This window comes from Portunus trituberculatus, chromosome 13 (genome assembly GCF_017591435.1).
Source record: "Portunus trituberculatus isolate SZX2019 chromosome 13, ASM1759143v1, whole genome shotgun sequence".
NCBI lineage: Eukaryota > Metazoa > Arthropoda > Malacostraca > Decapoda > Portunidae > Portunus > Portunus trituberculatus.
The window spans coordinates 11077459-11092458 of record NC_059267.1 but is presented as its reverse complement, the minus strand read 5'-3'; the positions used below and the strand labels follow the sequence as shown (position 1 = coordinate 11092458).

The 15000-nt window shown below is 40.4% G+C and overlaps 2 protein-coding genes across 2 annotated transcripts in view; one reads left to right on the top strand and one right to left on the bottom strand.

Moving 5' to 3' along the window:
- Positions 1 to 15000, bottom strand: part of LOC123503189 (FAD-linked sulfhydryl oxidase ALR-like) — a 55281-nt gene that overhangs the window by 17495 nt on the left and 22786 nt on the right. The gene's annotated exons all lie outside the window — the stretch shown is intronic.
- The window catches only part of LOC123503188 (glutamate receptor 1-like), a 13389-nt gene continuing 4077 nt past the window's right edge, over positions 5689 to 15000 (top strand). Inside the window, exons 1-7 of the mRNA XM_045252735.1 lie at positions 5689 to 5829; positions 6663 to 6821; positions 7313 to 7404; positions 7723 to 7886; positions 8909 to 9123; positions 13525 to 13686; positions 14973 to 15000. The exon at positions 14973 to 15000 is cut by the window's right edge and continues 79 nt beyond it. Of these exons, the coding sequence (XP_045108670.1) occupies positions 5749 to 5829; positions 6663 to 6821; positions 7313 to 7404; positions 7723 to 7886; positions 8909 to 9123; positions 13525 to 13686; positions 14973 to 15000 (901 nt within the window). The 5' untranslated portion in view covers positions 5689 to 5748. The remainder of the gene's footprint in view (positions 5830 to 6662; positions 6822 to 7312; positions 7405 to 7722; positions 7887 to 8908; positions 9124 to 13524; positions 13687 to 14972) is intronic.

The following is a 15000-nucleotide window of genomic DNA, read 5'->3' as shown; positions in this document are numbered from 1 at the left end:
AAAATTAAAATCCTAAAGTGATAACGATGAATGTGCTAAATTCATAGAATTAAGACGCAAAGTACAGAGCTTAATCAAAGAGAATAAGCGGTTCAACGAATTACATGTTGCAAACTAAAGTAAAGCCAATCCAAAGAAATCTTATAGCTTTATTAGGCAAAAGATTGGTCACCTCAACGTATATCTTGTTCTATCGCTCCAATCTCTCCTCATTATCTCCCAAAAGTGGTTTGCCTGTGCTAGTTGGGGGTGAACTAAGAAAATATTATGTTGCTTTTCCTTGTAACGATTATTACTTTCTTGTCAGAGACCTGTCTCTGTATGGTGAGTGCATGCCAAAGGAGACAGTATTTGACAATCAGGCGAACATTCATCACTCTTTTACAGAAAGTGTCAAAATTCTCGAGATTTAACTCGCCTCGTGACATCTTTCGGTTCGTCAAAACTGCTTTATAACAACTCTGCTCCTTCGTCTCTCCCCCGCTTGTTTCATTCAGTCTCTGGCATTTCATTTCTTTCTAAATGCGAATCCTTCGGTCAAACCTTTGCTAAAAACTCTACATTGAATGATTTAGTCTGATTCCTGTCTCTTCTCCACACTTTGACTACTTCTTGCTACCTCTTAAAATCCTTCGCAATGATGTTTTGAATGTCCTCGGAGGTCTAAACCCTAAGGAAGGCTTAAGAGTCTGATGGGTTCCACTTCGTCTCTAGCTAAAATAGTTTTCATGAAGTTTGGCATTCTGAGTCGTCTGTGCCTGTTTTTCTCAACCCCTCAACTGCTAACTCTGTACTCCATGTATGGAGTATACTTCACATGTATTAAGGGCGGAGGGTGTTCCACTCATATTCTTCTTTTACACACACACACACACACACACACACACACACACACACACACACACACACACACACACACACACACACACATATATATATATATATATATATATATATATATATATATATATATATATATACACACACACACACACACACACACACACACACACACACACACACACACACACACACACACACACATATATATATATATATATATATATATATATATATATATATATATATATATATATATATATATATATATATATATATATATATATATATATATATATATATATATATATATATATATATATATATATATATATATATATATATATATATATATATATATATATATATATATATATATACACACACACACACACACACACACACAAACACACACACACACACACGAAAAAGGAAGGAGGATTGACATTGATAAAAGATAAAAGAGAGTTTGCGGAATGAGTCCTTGCCACACTATCGAAATTGTTGAGCTTGAATGGCGAATGATTAATGGAACAGGCAAATCTACATAGTTAAAGGTTAAATTTCAAAACCACACAAACTTGAATAATGAATGAAGCAACAAAGTCTGCCAGAAAATGTATAAATAACACTTTTAACAGTCAAAAAACGTCAACAGTAATGCCATTTTCTGAAGTAAATCTTGTGGGGAGCGTAAACCAAAACCCAAAACCTTATATTGTCTCACATTGCACACGAAGAAGAAGAGAAGAAGAAGAAGAAGAAGAAGAAGAAGAAGAAGAAGAAGAAGAAAAGAAAAAGGAAGAAACGTTTCCAAACCACAACAAGAGCAAGAACAAACAAAAGAAAAATAAAATATCACCAAAAGCGAGAGGAATCAATTTGGAAGCGAAAGTGTGAAGCAGACACGTGATAATTACTCCCTAATAGCTCTGGTTCAGGAGGTGCCGTGAACTTAACGTTATGTCACCTTTAACTTCACAGAACGTTTCCCTTTGTGTTTCATAATGCCCTAAAGACAACTCTCTTCCTTCACACAACACTGCATGCACTAACTACACATACATTCTTCACGCAAAAAAAGAATAGATAAATAAAATAAAATGAATATATAAATAAATAAATAAAATAAATAAATAAATAAATAATGACTCGTATATCATCTTTGGGGTCCCATTGTGGCTACATATCCTGTTTGGGAACCGTCACCTCAGTGGGCTTTTTTTTCTTTTTTCTCAGTTTTTGTTGCCCTTGGCCGGTTATCCTTCTTACATGAAAAAAAGACCAATGCAGGTGTTTCGTTGTTTTGGCTGTCATTACACCTGCTTGCCTCGTCGCGTGGCCAACATGTGTTTTTATTTTGTTTCTTTTGATTCTGTCTCTAGTTCCCTTCATTCTCATCTCTCTTGTATTATTCCCTCTGTTTGCATGTAGGCACTAGATATATGTTTTGTTGTTTTCTTTTCTCTGTGTTTACTTTTTGTTGCAGAGATGTATTGTTGCATTTCTTTCATAAGGTCAAGACTTCCACCTACACGCTACAAATGGTACTGGATTACTGGATCGCAAATTTTAATGTCTGTTGGTAATGGGAGACAGATTTTCATAACATTGCTCGCTGTACGAATAAATGAATAAATGAAAAGAATAAGCTAATAAAAAGATTCATCCCAAGGTGGCTTTTTCGAAGATTTCCTACAATTTTCCCACTCTCTACCTCCTCACTTTTCATTTTCTCCTAATATCTCGTTCATATCTCAAGTGCTGTCATTTATTTCGCCCATACGGAGTGAATGTGTATTAATATCCCACCTTTCTGATCATATTCAAGCATCCCTGTACTTATAACTTTCCTCATATCATTTATATGGGGCTATAGGAGGAGAAGGAGGAGGAGGAGGAGGAGACACGGTATCTGCGTCACGAGCCTGAATAAGTTCCGATGATATACCACACACACACACACAAACACACACACACACACAGTCCTACCCGAAGATCAGTTTATGAGCTCTGAGCTCGCTCCGTAATGGGGAAGACTGGCTGGTTGACCAGCAGGCGACCAAGAAGGTGAATTACACACACACACACACACACACACACACACACACACACACACGCGCGCGCGCCCGGTAGCTCAGTGGTTAGAGCGCTGGCTTCACAAGCCAGAGGACCGGGGTTCGATTCCCCGGCCGGGTGGAGATATTTGGGTGTGTCTCCTTTCACTTGTAAATCGAGGAGTTGTGACCTTGTTGTCACGGTGTGTGGTGTGTGCCTGGTCTCAGGCCTATCCGAAGATCGGAAATAATGAGCTCTGAGCTCGTTCCGTAGGGTAACGTCTGGCTGTCTCGTCAGAGACTGCAGCAGATCAAACAGTGAATCACACACACACACACACACACACACACACACACACACACACACACACACACACACACACACACACACACACACACACACACACACACACACACACACACACACAATTAAGAAAAGAAAAATACTTTTACCAAACATTCTTTCTGACCGAGAGAGAGAGAGAGAGAGAGAGAGAGAGAGAGAGAGAGAGAGAGAGAGAGAGAGAGAGAGAGAGAGAGAGAGAGAGAGAGAGAGAGAGAGAGAGAGAGAGAGAGAGAGAGAGACTACCAGTCTCCTCCCAGCGCAGAAAATGAACTCCACTGATTGGCTTGTGTGGGTCAGCCAGGTCCAGCATTCCAGGAACAAAGGGGAGGAGCTTAACTGGAACACTAAATTCTACCAGTGCGGTCCGTGTTTGGCTCACTTCACCTCTGACAGCGCTTCTGCAGGAGGCTTGAGCGTGACGCGGCCTCCATGACTCCAGAAAACACTACAGAATGTCTCAGAGTGGCTATGGGAAACGTAGGTCCCGCACTGCCGGCGTAAAGGAAGGTGTTCAGGGTTTTAAGGCGTTAGTAAATGTTCTTCAGGGTTTCTAGGCTCTGGTTTTAGGTATTTTCATGATTATAGTGTTTGTTTAAGGACTCCGTATCATCTATCGAAAAAAATTATCCATGAAAATCCGTAAAATCTTCTTAGTGGGGTTCTGTAGAGTCCTAATGGGAAGGTTTCAAACCATGGAGGCTTTGTCGTTACTCACTGAAGGTACTTATTGCTCAGCAGTGTCAAGTCTAACCATGAAGGTCATCCAGCAACACAAATATTAGAAAAAAGGTAACGAGAAGAGACAGCGAATGTCTTGTTGGAGGGACAATGTGGCATTACTTGCACTCCTTTTGATGGCGTTACGTTCTATACATGCAAAGTGTCTGGGATGGCGGTCTTTTCCACCTTATCATTGCATGTTCACGGTCGTAGGTAATTATGTCGAACTCAAAGTTTCCCAGGTGACAAATACTAAACGATGGGCAAACAGATTTAAGGATGTTTATACGTTTCTGGGGAGAAATTAATAAGAATTCTAAATTGTTTATTTGAAAAACACTCTTGACAAAGCGACTAACCAACTCTGTGGCTTTCAAAATAATAATGTAGTGAGAGATCAACGTATTTCAGAACATTGTCACTAGATGTTCGTACGTTTGCCATTTGATTCTTTCAGGTTAGTACTTGTTATTTCTACATTTCTTCAAGTCACTTTCCCGTTAGTCCCCACTAAGACTTGTATGAAGAAACGCTGCACTCTCTCAACACGATTATTTTCCAGACCATATAAATGATTAGCTGTCAAGAGTGCTTTTGCCATTAATATTATAGAAATCTTGTTAATCTATCACTAAAACTGAAAAAGATTCCCTTAACAAGCCGTGTAGCATCAACTAGGGCCTTTGAAAGTAATGAGGTGTTTCATAATAGCAATCGTAGGAAAGTCCCGTGAGTCGTGTGATCGTAACCCACTGTATTAGTGTCTTCCTCTCCACAGTTCGGCCACGCCCTGATAATTTCGGGCACGCCAGGCAACTACCAGTACAGCGGCCCCGTGGTGACCATCCTGCACCTCATAGAGCACCACCTCGGCCTGTGGTGAGTGCAGATATCAATGTTCTGTTTCATGCTCTGCTGCCGGAAAATTCTCCATTTTTTTCAATCTAGGGAAATAATGCTTAGGTTTGTTTCTGTGTGCACCACACTGTGAGTGGCTATCTCGTTGTATGGAGCGCGGTGTGTTATTGTCTTTAATATTTTTCTTCATATATATCAATTTAATTTCTCTTATTCATTTAATTTAATTTAATCAATCTTTTTATTTGTTTATTTTTCTCTATTAACTTAGAAAAGCCTTTAACATTTCAAACACTTTGTTGCATCTTCTCTCAACGCCCTTTGGTAGACGTTATTACGTGCATGAATGAAATCATTATTTACATGGGCGATTTCTAAACTTTTCCAAAAACTACTACCACTACTACTGCTACTACTACTACTACTACTACTACTACTACTACTACTACTACTGTTACTACTGCTACTACTACTACTACTACTATTACTACTACTACTACTACTGCTACTACTACTACTACTACTGCTGCTGCTACTACTACTGCTACTACTGCTGCTACTACCACTACCACTACTGCTACTGCTACTACTACTACTGTTACTACTGCTACTACTACTGCTGCACTACTACTGCTACTGCTGCTGCTACCACTGCTGCTGCTACTACTACTACTACTACTACTACTATTACTGCTGCTACTACTACTACTACTACTACTGCTGCTACTACTACTACTACTACTACTACTACTGCTACTACTACTACTACTACTACTACTACTACTACTGCAATCATTATTTGCTATACATGAGTTGCCAAAAATGTAGATAATATTCAGTTTAATAGTGAAGGCAAGTAGCGCAGGGCAAGAGGCGGGCAGTGGTGTGGACTGTGGATTGATAAGAGGTAATTCTAGTTTCCAGTTAATGGTACCGAAGCAGCGCGTGTACGGCCACCAGCAGCCCAACGGTTCCTGGACAGGCCTCATTGGTTTGCTGCAGCGACAAGTGAGTATTGCTTCTTTCACTTTGTGTACCACTTCCTTATATGTTACATCTATGCCTTCTTTCCTCTTCCTAATCCGGCTCATAGATATTATTTGTCTGCACTACTCGTAAAACCCGTATTCAGAAACACTTCCCCTTTCTCCTCAACCATTTCTAAAGGGGCCGCCGTGGTACAGTGGAACCATGTGTGCTTTGGTGTCCGAGGGGTCTCCAAGCGCACGGGTTCCAATCCTGTCCACGGTCCGAGTGAAGGTTGGGCTTTCTCACTCGGGGTAACGGTTTCCTAGCGGTCGGGCTTTGAGATAGGAGTACCCCAAAAAGTATCCCCTTTTGCCCAGAAATTCCAGTGAAAAGCCTACGTGGTGTAAATAAATAAATAAAAAAAAAAAACAAGGCCACAGAGATTATTAGCCTCTTTCAAAGCCAAAGTTCCTCATGTGAAGATAGATGTAGCCACCGTATAGCGCTTGGACAGACTCAAAATCATGGAAGATGTCTGGCTGCCCAAGGCTTCTCCCGCAACATCACAAAATATACTTCAAGATATGTGATCTGGTGTGCATGAATCGGTCAATGTAGAGAAGGTAGAATAAATTACGTATTATTAACAATTTATTCTCACCTCCCGTATTAACATTCTCGATGGAAAGGCCACATAACACAATTAAAAAAAGGTTTCACTGATGCTGTTAATAATTTTTCTCATGATGCAATGAAAACTTTTTCTATCTATGTGTACTTAAGAAATATTTCCGGATCGAGGGAAATCAATGCTGCGCCCTTGCTTGTCTATTCCTTGCGATGCGCTGCTGAAAAAGTCTCCGTTGTTGCAGGAAGTAGACTTCGCCGGGACGATGTTCGCGTTGACGCCGGGAAGACTGGCTACTCTGGACTTCAGCGAGCCTCTCTATATTGATGAGTACAATTCAATATATATCCGGCCCGGAGTCACCCCCGACATGGCGAGTTTCATCAAGCCCTACAACCCCCTGGTAAGCGGCGGGGCGCGGGTTGTCTCACCACATAACTAACTCGACCTTTGCTTGACATACCTGGGTCTTATTAACACCAGTATTCAGAAACGCTTTGCTCTCTCACTACGACTACTTTCAAAGGAGACAAAGATTATTATCCGGGTTCTCAATGTAGTAATAATGTAACAATCTCGTTACTCCGTCACCAGAATCATGGAAACGCACATAAAACCAGTGCAACTTTAAACAGAACCTATTGAAAGTAACGGAAGAGTAGCACAGTGTTTCAGAATATTGTCGTTAGTGGTGGCAAACGGAACTCAGATTCAAATTCAAAAGAATAAATATAAAACTAAAGACTAAAAAGAGACAAGCGAGTTGTGATTTGAGTATGCGAATTGCAAGTGAGGGGTTACAGTGTTGCTGTAAGGGACGTTTTGGTTTGCCAAGGAATGCTATTCCTTAAAGGAAAGGCTGCCTCGTGACACGCTGAGTCACTGTGCACACAGGTGTGGGTGTCGGTGTTTGTCGCCACCCTCTTGGTATTCACCGCATGCCAGGCTGTGCTGCGCGGAACCGACTTCCTCAACAAACAGGGCAGGTAAGATAATTATTTATTTTCTCGTCTTTGTTTTTTCTCTTCTCTCATTTTGCTTGTATAATGCATCTCCGGTAATGACGCAGCTTCTTACCTGATTCTATTTTGTTTTCTTCCTTCAATATACAATTATATTTTTCCGATGAATCACCCACCGTATGTATCACGAAACTTACCAGAGCGTGATAGAAAACCACACACACACACACACGAATCCCCAGTAAGTCCTTCTCTAAGTACGTCCACGGTCCCCTTACGACACATGAATACTGACTTCCCTTCTTTTTTTCTTCCTCTTTTTCCCTCTTTTTCCTACCACAGAGCCAAACTCTCCGTCACCCAAGACTGGCGTAGTGCAGAGGACTCTGGTTTGCGGGGACGGAAAAAAGCGCCAGAAGGAGTAGAAAGGACAGACGGGGGAGAGGAACATCTTAAGGAGGTGGAGACTTCTGCTGTTTGGATCTGGGGAATTCTTTTGTCTCAGAGTTAGTATAAGTGTCGTCAGATGGCTAAGCCTCACACTTCCTCTCAACAGCCATTCTCTGCAGATCAGGATTCGATGGAAGAGGAAACTATACACCAATTTACTTATCGATTTTCTTCATTACTTAATTTTCTACATACTTCGCTGTACTCATTGTAAATTATTTTCGGTGTTTCGTTTCCTCCATGGCTTTACTACACACACACACACACACACACACACACACACACGAGTTTATACGCCCCCCGGTTCAGGCATATAACAATGTCAATACTCTTTGGCCTAATTTTCTGTTTCTATTCATCTGCCAGATAAACAAAAGATATTTCATGTTTCTAGATTTAAGTTCCTGGTTGAGAGAGTCATTCTTTTTCTTAATGTTTTACCAGTTCGTTCGTGATACAAAACTTCTCCTTTGATTCATGATACAGTTTTAGGAAGTTTTGATACTGTACTTCACCAAACTTGTGTTACCTTCCTCGGCCTCTTCTCTAACTAGCCATCCTTTTTTTTTTTTTTTTTTTTTTTTTTTTTTTTTGTGTGTGTGTGTGTGTGTGTGTGTGTGTGTGTGTGTGTGTGTGTGTGGAGGCGAGTTAGTTACGTATACCCAACAGAAGAGATATCACATATTTTGTCTCCACCCAGGGCGGGATTCCAGCCTGTGTCGTCTGAGGTGTGGGTGAAGTGTCCCAGCAGCTACACCGCCAGGCCACAATTTTGTCCTCTAAACAACTCTGCATGCTAATTCATAATGATGTTTTTTTTCTTCTTTTCTTTACATATACGTGTATTCACTATATGGACGTTTTTTTCATATTTATTTACATTTAATTTCATTTATTCCATTCAAGAGTTTTCATTAGTACTTTATTTTATTTTTTAGTTATATTTACCGATCGATTTATTTTTCCTAAAGGATAAGCTTTCACAAGAAAATGTGGTTAATTCCACACAACAGTCTGATTTAGCATTCCTATAACGTTAGTGAGCAGGAATAACGATGACTCCTCTATATCGTGGCAGGCGTGCCTTGGATGCCCTCCAAAGACCTGGGGCGGAGTGTGGCAGCTCTGTGGTTATTGATGGCCTTCACGCTGGGCTCAGTGTATCGCTCTAATCTTAAGGCCATGATCATCTACCCCAGGATCCACCTCCCCTTCTCCACTCTGGATGAACTGCAAAGAACCGACATCCCTACCATAATCTTCAACGGGTCGCAAATACACAAGCACATCATGGTGAGGCTTTGCTAGGGCTCGTCTTAACACGTCTCCTGAACACTTGTATTGCTCCAAGGCGCGGGTGTGACTTGACTGTTTTGTTGTTTAGGGGTCTTCCTTTTGTGTCAAAGAGCGCCGTGGTACAGTGGAACCACTGCCGTGTAGTCCTCAAACGCACAGGTTCGAATCTTGGTCACGGTCGGAGTATAGGAAGGGCTTCCTTACTCAGGCTAACGGTTCTCCAACGGATGGACTTTCAGATAGAAGGCCTACCTAAAAACCTAAAAAAAAAAAAAAAGAAAAAGAAAAAAAAAAAAAGAAAAAAGCTCCTTTAGTCTATAAATTCCTGTGAAAAGCCCACATTGTTAAGAAAAGGTTGGATTAGAGCAGTGGTTCCCAAACTTATTTGTGTCATTTCCCCCTGCACCCACTTCAACCATCCAGATTTCTCCCTTCATGTGTATGAGAGAAAGAGCAGTTAAAACACACTGAGACTATTTACTAATTCATTTTTCAAATGTACAAATATACTGAAAAACTTATAGTTACAGAGTAAAGTGGATAGAGGGCAGTTAGTAACAACTAAGCATAGCCATAGAGAGCGGTTAGTAACAAATAAAAGGACTTTTGATTTGACTTTGAGATTTTTTTAGTTAGTAGGTAGTGTAATTATTTCCTCCCTGGTAGCTTCAAATTTTCCCCCAGGGGGAAGTTGCCCCCAGCTTGGGAACCACTGGATTAGGGGGAGAGAGAGAGAGAGAGAGAGAGAGAGAGAGAGAGAGAGAGAGAGAGAGAGAGAGAGAGAGAGAGAGAGAGAGAGAGAGAGAGAGTTGAGTTGAGTTGAGTTGTAGGTCGGGAGAGATGCCTTTGTATCGGCTCTCCCTGACGTATTTTTCTGGCTGTCGGGGTCTTTTCTTCTTTCACTTATTGATTTCTGTTATCGTCTTCTATTTCCTTGATCTTCTTTTGTCTTACATTCCAAAATTTTTGCAGAGTTGTTTTTGTTTGTTGTATGTCTGTATTATTAAAAAGCAGAGCCCCAATTATTTTTTCAGTATTTTCCTGGTATGGCTGGTGTATTGTTTTATTTTTCTGTCTTTCTGTGGCATAGGCAGGGCACCAGAGAAGGAAGTGGGCTAAATTTTCGTTGTCACCACTACACAGCCAACAGTCTGTGCTTCCATTTGAAAATGTTTTCCTGTCATTTAATTTTAGGGTTTGTTGTACATTTCAATAGGATATCTGATGCTATGTCATTAGTGTATACCTCATCTTGCCCTCCAGTCTCCTTCCTGTGTTCTTTGTACAGAGTTACACTAGTTTTATCATTTAATGCTTCTCGCCATGCCTGTGTGTCCCTAGTTTTCATTATGCTTGATATACTTTCCTTTGTTTCATTTTGTATGCTTCCTTTCAGTAGTGTTAATTCTCTCAGATCTTTTAGCTCCTGTGCCTTTCTTTTTATCCATCTCCCTTGCCTACTCTCCACCAACTCTTCTGCTACCCTTCTCACCAAGTCTTTTCCTTCCACCAGTAGATATCTGAGATATTTTACCTGCCCTTCCCTCACTCTTCAACTCACACTAGATGCTCCAACTTCCCCCTCAGGGTTGCTATAGGTGTATAGCTTGGTGCTCCTAAAATTTGCCGGAAAACCCCATTTTCTATCCTCTGCAGCTTACTAATTTCCATTTCATTAAGGTCTATAATGGTACTTCCATACAAAATGGAGGAAGTGCCACTCTTCCAAAAAGTTTTTCCAATGAGTAGTTTTGAGCAACTTGTCGCTATTACGCTCCTCGTCATATTGGCCAGCTTTCTCGCCTTTGTTAACATTTCCTCCTTCTGCACTGTGAACCAATTAATGCTGTCATTTATAGTGCTTCCTAAATATCTAAATCTATCTTTTACTTCTATATTTTCAATATTTTCTGGTCTTACCTTCATGTTAAATATTATTATTCTACTTTTCTCTTTGTTTATTTCTAACCCAAATTCTTTTCCTATCTCCTCCATTTTCTTTATTACGTGTTTGGTATCCTCCACACTGCTGGTTAACAACATTCCATGGTCAGCGAAGAAAAGCCATGTTATATTAAACTCCTCGTCCCTGTAGCCTTTGTTTAAATCTTGTATTTGTTGCATTATTTTCAAAGTAATCAGTTTGAAAAGAGTGGTAGACACTGTGCATCCCTGCCTTATTCCGCTTGTCACGTCTGTTTCCAGCTTTTCTTCCTCTACTAGGTCAATTTTGGTCTTATCATTGTTATATACATTGGCTATTCAATTAATACATTTTGGGTGTATTTTAGTTTCCATCAGGACTTGTATTAATTTCTCCTCTTTATGCTATCATATGCTTTGGCAAAATCAATTGATGTTACAATTAACGTTTTTTTCATCTTGAAAGATTTTTGTATGCAGTATTTTAGAACAAAAATGTTATTTTCAATTGTACTATGTTCTGTGAAACCTCCTTGCGTTTGTTTCCCTAAGCTGTTCTTTGTTATGTGATCTTCTAAGCTATCTCTTATGATTGACATCATTAGTTTATACCCAACGTTAGTTAATGCAATAGGTCTCAAATCCTTGGCTTTTGGGGATCATCACTGTCCTTGATTCTTTCCAGCTTGGTGGTACATGGCCTGACTCTAATGTACTTTTCATTCCCTTTGCTAATATTTCCTTTCATACTGTGCTATTTCCTATCTCCTTGTACACTTGTCCTTTAATATTATCTGTCCCCACAGCTCGTTTGCTCTTCATTTTTCCCAGACACCTCGCCACTCTTTCCTCTGTGATAATGTTCTGTTGTAATTGCACCTCTCCTCCTGTCACCCTTCTTGCCATGTCGATGTGTTCCCATACCTCCACTGCACAAGTCTGTATATATTGCATTTGTGTCCCTTGTTCATCAACTGCGTTCAGCCTAACTGATCGTTTCTCTTCTATGTCTTTGATCATGTTCTCATACTCATACTCCTCTCTCTTCCTCACATTCCACATTTCTTCAATATTGTTTTCATATTTTCTATATATGTTGCTCCAGAATTTCTTTACCTCCTCCCCCACCTTCTCCTGCTCCAGTTCTACCCCATCTTCTCCATAGATTTTTAAGGGATTTTTCTCCTTGATCTTTTCCCCTTTTAGCTTCTTAATGTACTCCCACATCTTCTTTCCTCCATCCTTGCTTTCCTTTATTTCTTTGACTGTTTTCTCTTCTTGTTTACAGATCTCCTTTTTTATTAGCACATGTACCCTTTCTTTTTGCTTTGGGTATAACTCCTTCCACCTTTCCCTCTCTTCTTCATTTGTTGTTGCATTTCTCCTCATCCTATTTAAACTCCTCCTTTCTTTGATTTCTTTTCTAATTACATCATTTATCCATACAGGCTCTGTGTTCTTGCTATTCTTTTCTCCTCTTCTCCTATATTTTCCTTTTAGCACCTTCTCTGCTGTTTCTTTTATTAGTGACTCCAATTTTTCAATGTTCTCCACTTCCTTATTTAGCGCCTGGCTTTCCATGCACACCCAAAATCTTTCTAAGGAATTATTGTCTGTTTTATAATACTCCTTCACAACCCACTCTCCTCTTTTATTATTAGCTCCACTTCAATTAGATTGTGGTCTGACATGTCAAAAATGTCCTTCTCCTCATCTATATGCATGCTCTTGAATTTCCTATAGACTTGATTTGTTGCCAGTACATAATCAATAACACTCCTTTGTTCATTTCTGCTCCATGTGAACTCTCCTGTGCATTTGCAATCATCATTTAACATTACATTCCATCAATTCCAAAATGATTTCTCCATTTGTATTCACCTTCTGCTCCCCTTTGAAGCCCACATGTCCATTAAAGTCACCCATGACTAAGAGCGGGTGAGAGTTTCCATTTATTATCCTTTCCATTTGTAGCTTAATATTATTATTTCTGGGTGGATCGTTAACACTCAGGTAAACCACTACTAGTCTCATCTCCCATCCTCTCATTTTCCCTTTTGTGTGCAATATATCCGGACATTTTGTTGGTATCTTCTCTAGCTCTACTCCTGTATCCTTCCTATATAGCACCATTAGTCCTCCTCCCTTTCTATCTTGCTCCTCTCTCATATTATCTACTATCACACAGTTATCTCTTAGCTTAGAGAGAGAGAGAGAGAGAGAGAGAGAGAGAGAGAGAGAGAGAGAGAGAGAGAGAGAGAGAGAGAGATTCTTTGATGTCGAATTACAATCTCTCTCTCTCTCTCTCTCTCTCTCTCTCTCACTACAATTGGGTAGGCCAACGCAGTACGTATGTTAATGTCGTGACCGTGAGTCGTGGTGGTAGTTGTGATACACAGGTACGATGCACCACCGTATGCTTCGGTATCTTCCACCAAGATCAGCTACAGAGTTGCACTGCTAATCTTTCACCAGGATGCGGACAACAGCTCCAGCCTCGGGGGACTCCGGGACCAGTTGGACCTATACTACAACGATCAGCTGGCCTTAGTGATACAACAATTGGTGAAAGGCAACGGTGCTTGCGTCTCCTTCACGATGGGAATCCTCTACGTTATGGACCGAACATTTTCCCAGGTAAAGCCACTCTTCATATTCATTGACACTAATATGACCGCAAGTTGGGGCCACTGTGGTACAATGGAACCACGTGAGCTTTGGGGTCCAAGAGGTCTCCAAGCGCATGGGTTCGAATCCTATCCCTGGTCCGAGTGTAGGTTAGGCTTCCTTACACGGAGTAACGGTTCTTTAGCGGGTGGGCTTTCAGATAGGAGGTACCCCAAAAAGTACAGGCAACCCTCGCTTAACAAACGTGTTACGTTCCTAAAAACCCGTTCGTTACGTGAATTTTCGTTAAGCGTACCAATTATAACAAGTTTGACCTCTAACTTGAATTTCCATTGAGAGTAAACAAAGCGAGAGTGCATCATAGTACAGTAAAAGGTTTAATGAAAGTAAAAATTATAAAGTTAAACATTTAAGTAGTTTAATTTAAGACTAAGTCATTATAATGTACACTAATCATTATAATGTACACTAATGTATGTAGATGTATGTACGTAACTTTATAATGTTGATGATCTTAAATTTATGAAGGGAGGGAGAGTGGAGCGGGAAAGACACTAGCCGGCAACCTGTGGAATGTAAACAGTGGGCGCATCATTGTACCGCTTACAAAACTGATGTGCATTTCCACAAGGCTTTCCATTTTATCCATTGCAAAGTCAGGTGGTTCTTTTAGCTTGCAAGGAAGATATGGTCTTACCAGGCTTCTTAATAGAGTCTGCTGAATTGAAAATAGTAGAGACACTAGATGGAGTCAAGCCATGGTGGGGAGCAATGCTATTAGTTTTCACGCCTCTCTCGTATCTGTGAATAATATCCAGCTTCACTTAGAGAGTAAGAGACCTCCTGGTCTTCTTAGCAACGCTAGGCAACATTGAAGGGCTGATTGCAGGGCGTTTTGGTGGCATGTTGAGCGAGGGAAGACAAGCTGCTGCTGGACGCTGTTATTGTTTCGAACTAATAAGAGCAGGGAAGGGTAGGGGGAGTGAGTGGTGCGCATTTTGTCCATGAGAGGCGCTGGTGTATTCAAAAGCCTGTTGGCTTGTGTGATACAGCGGGGCTTTCAAACTTGGAAAAAATTACCTGGATAAAATTTCGTTAAAGCGAATTTGGTGTTCGTTATACGAGCAGATGGTAGCAAAAGCATACGTTCGTTGTAGCGAAATTTTGTTGTGTGAATGTTCATTAACTGGGGGATTGCCTGTACCTCCTTTAGTCCATAAATCCCTGTGAAAAGCCTACATGTTATATGAAAAAAAGTGAGATTCTAGCAGATGAGTTATCTTTCTCTATCACAGGTTGGCAAATGCACCTTCTACAAAATGT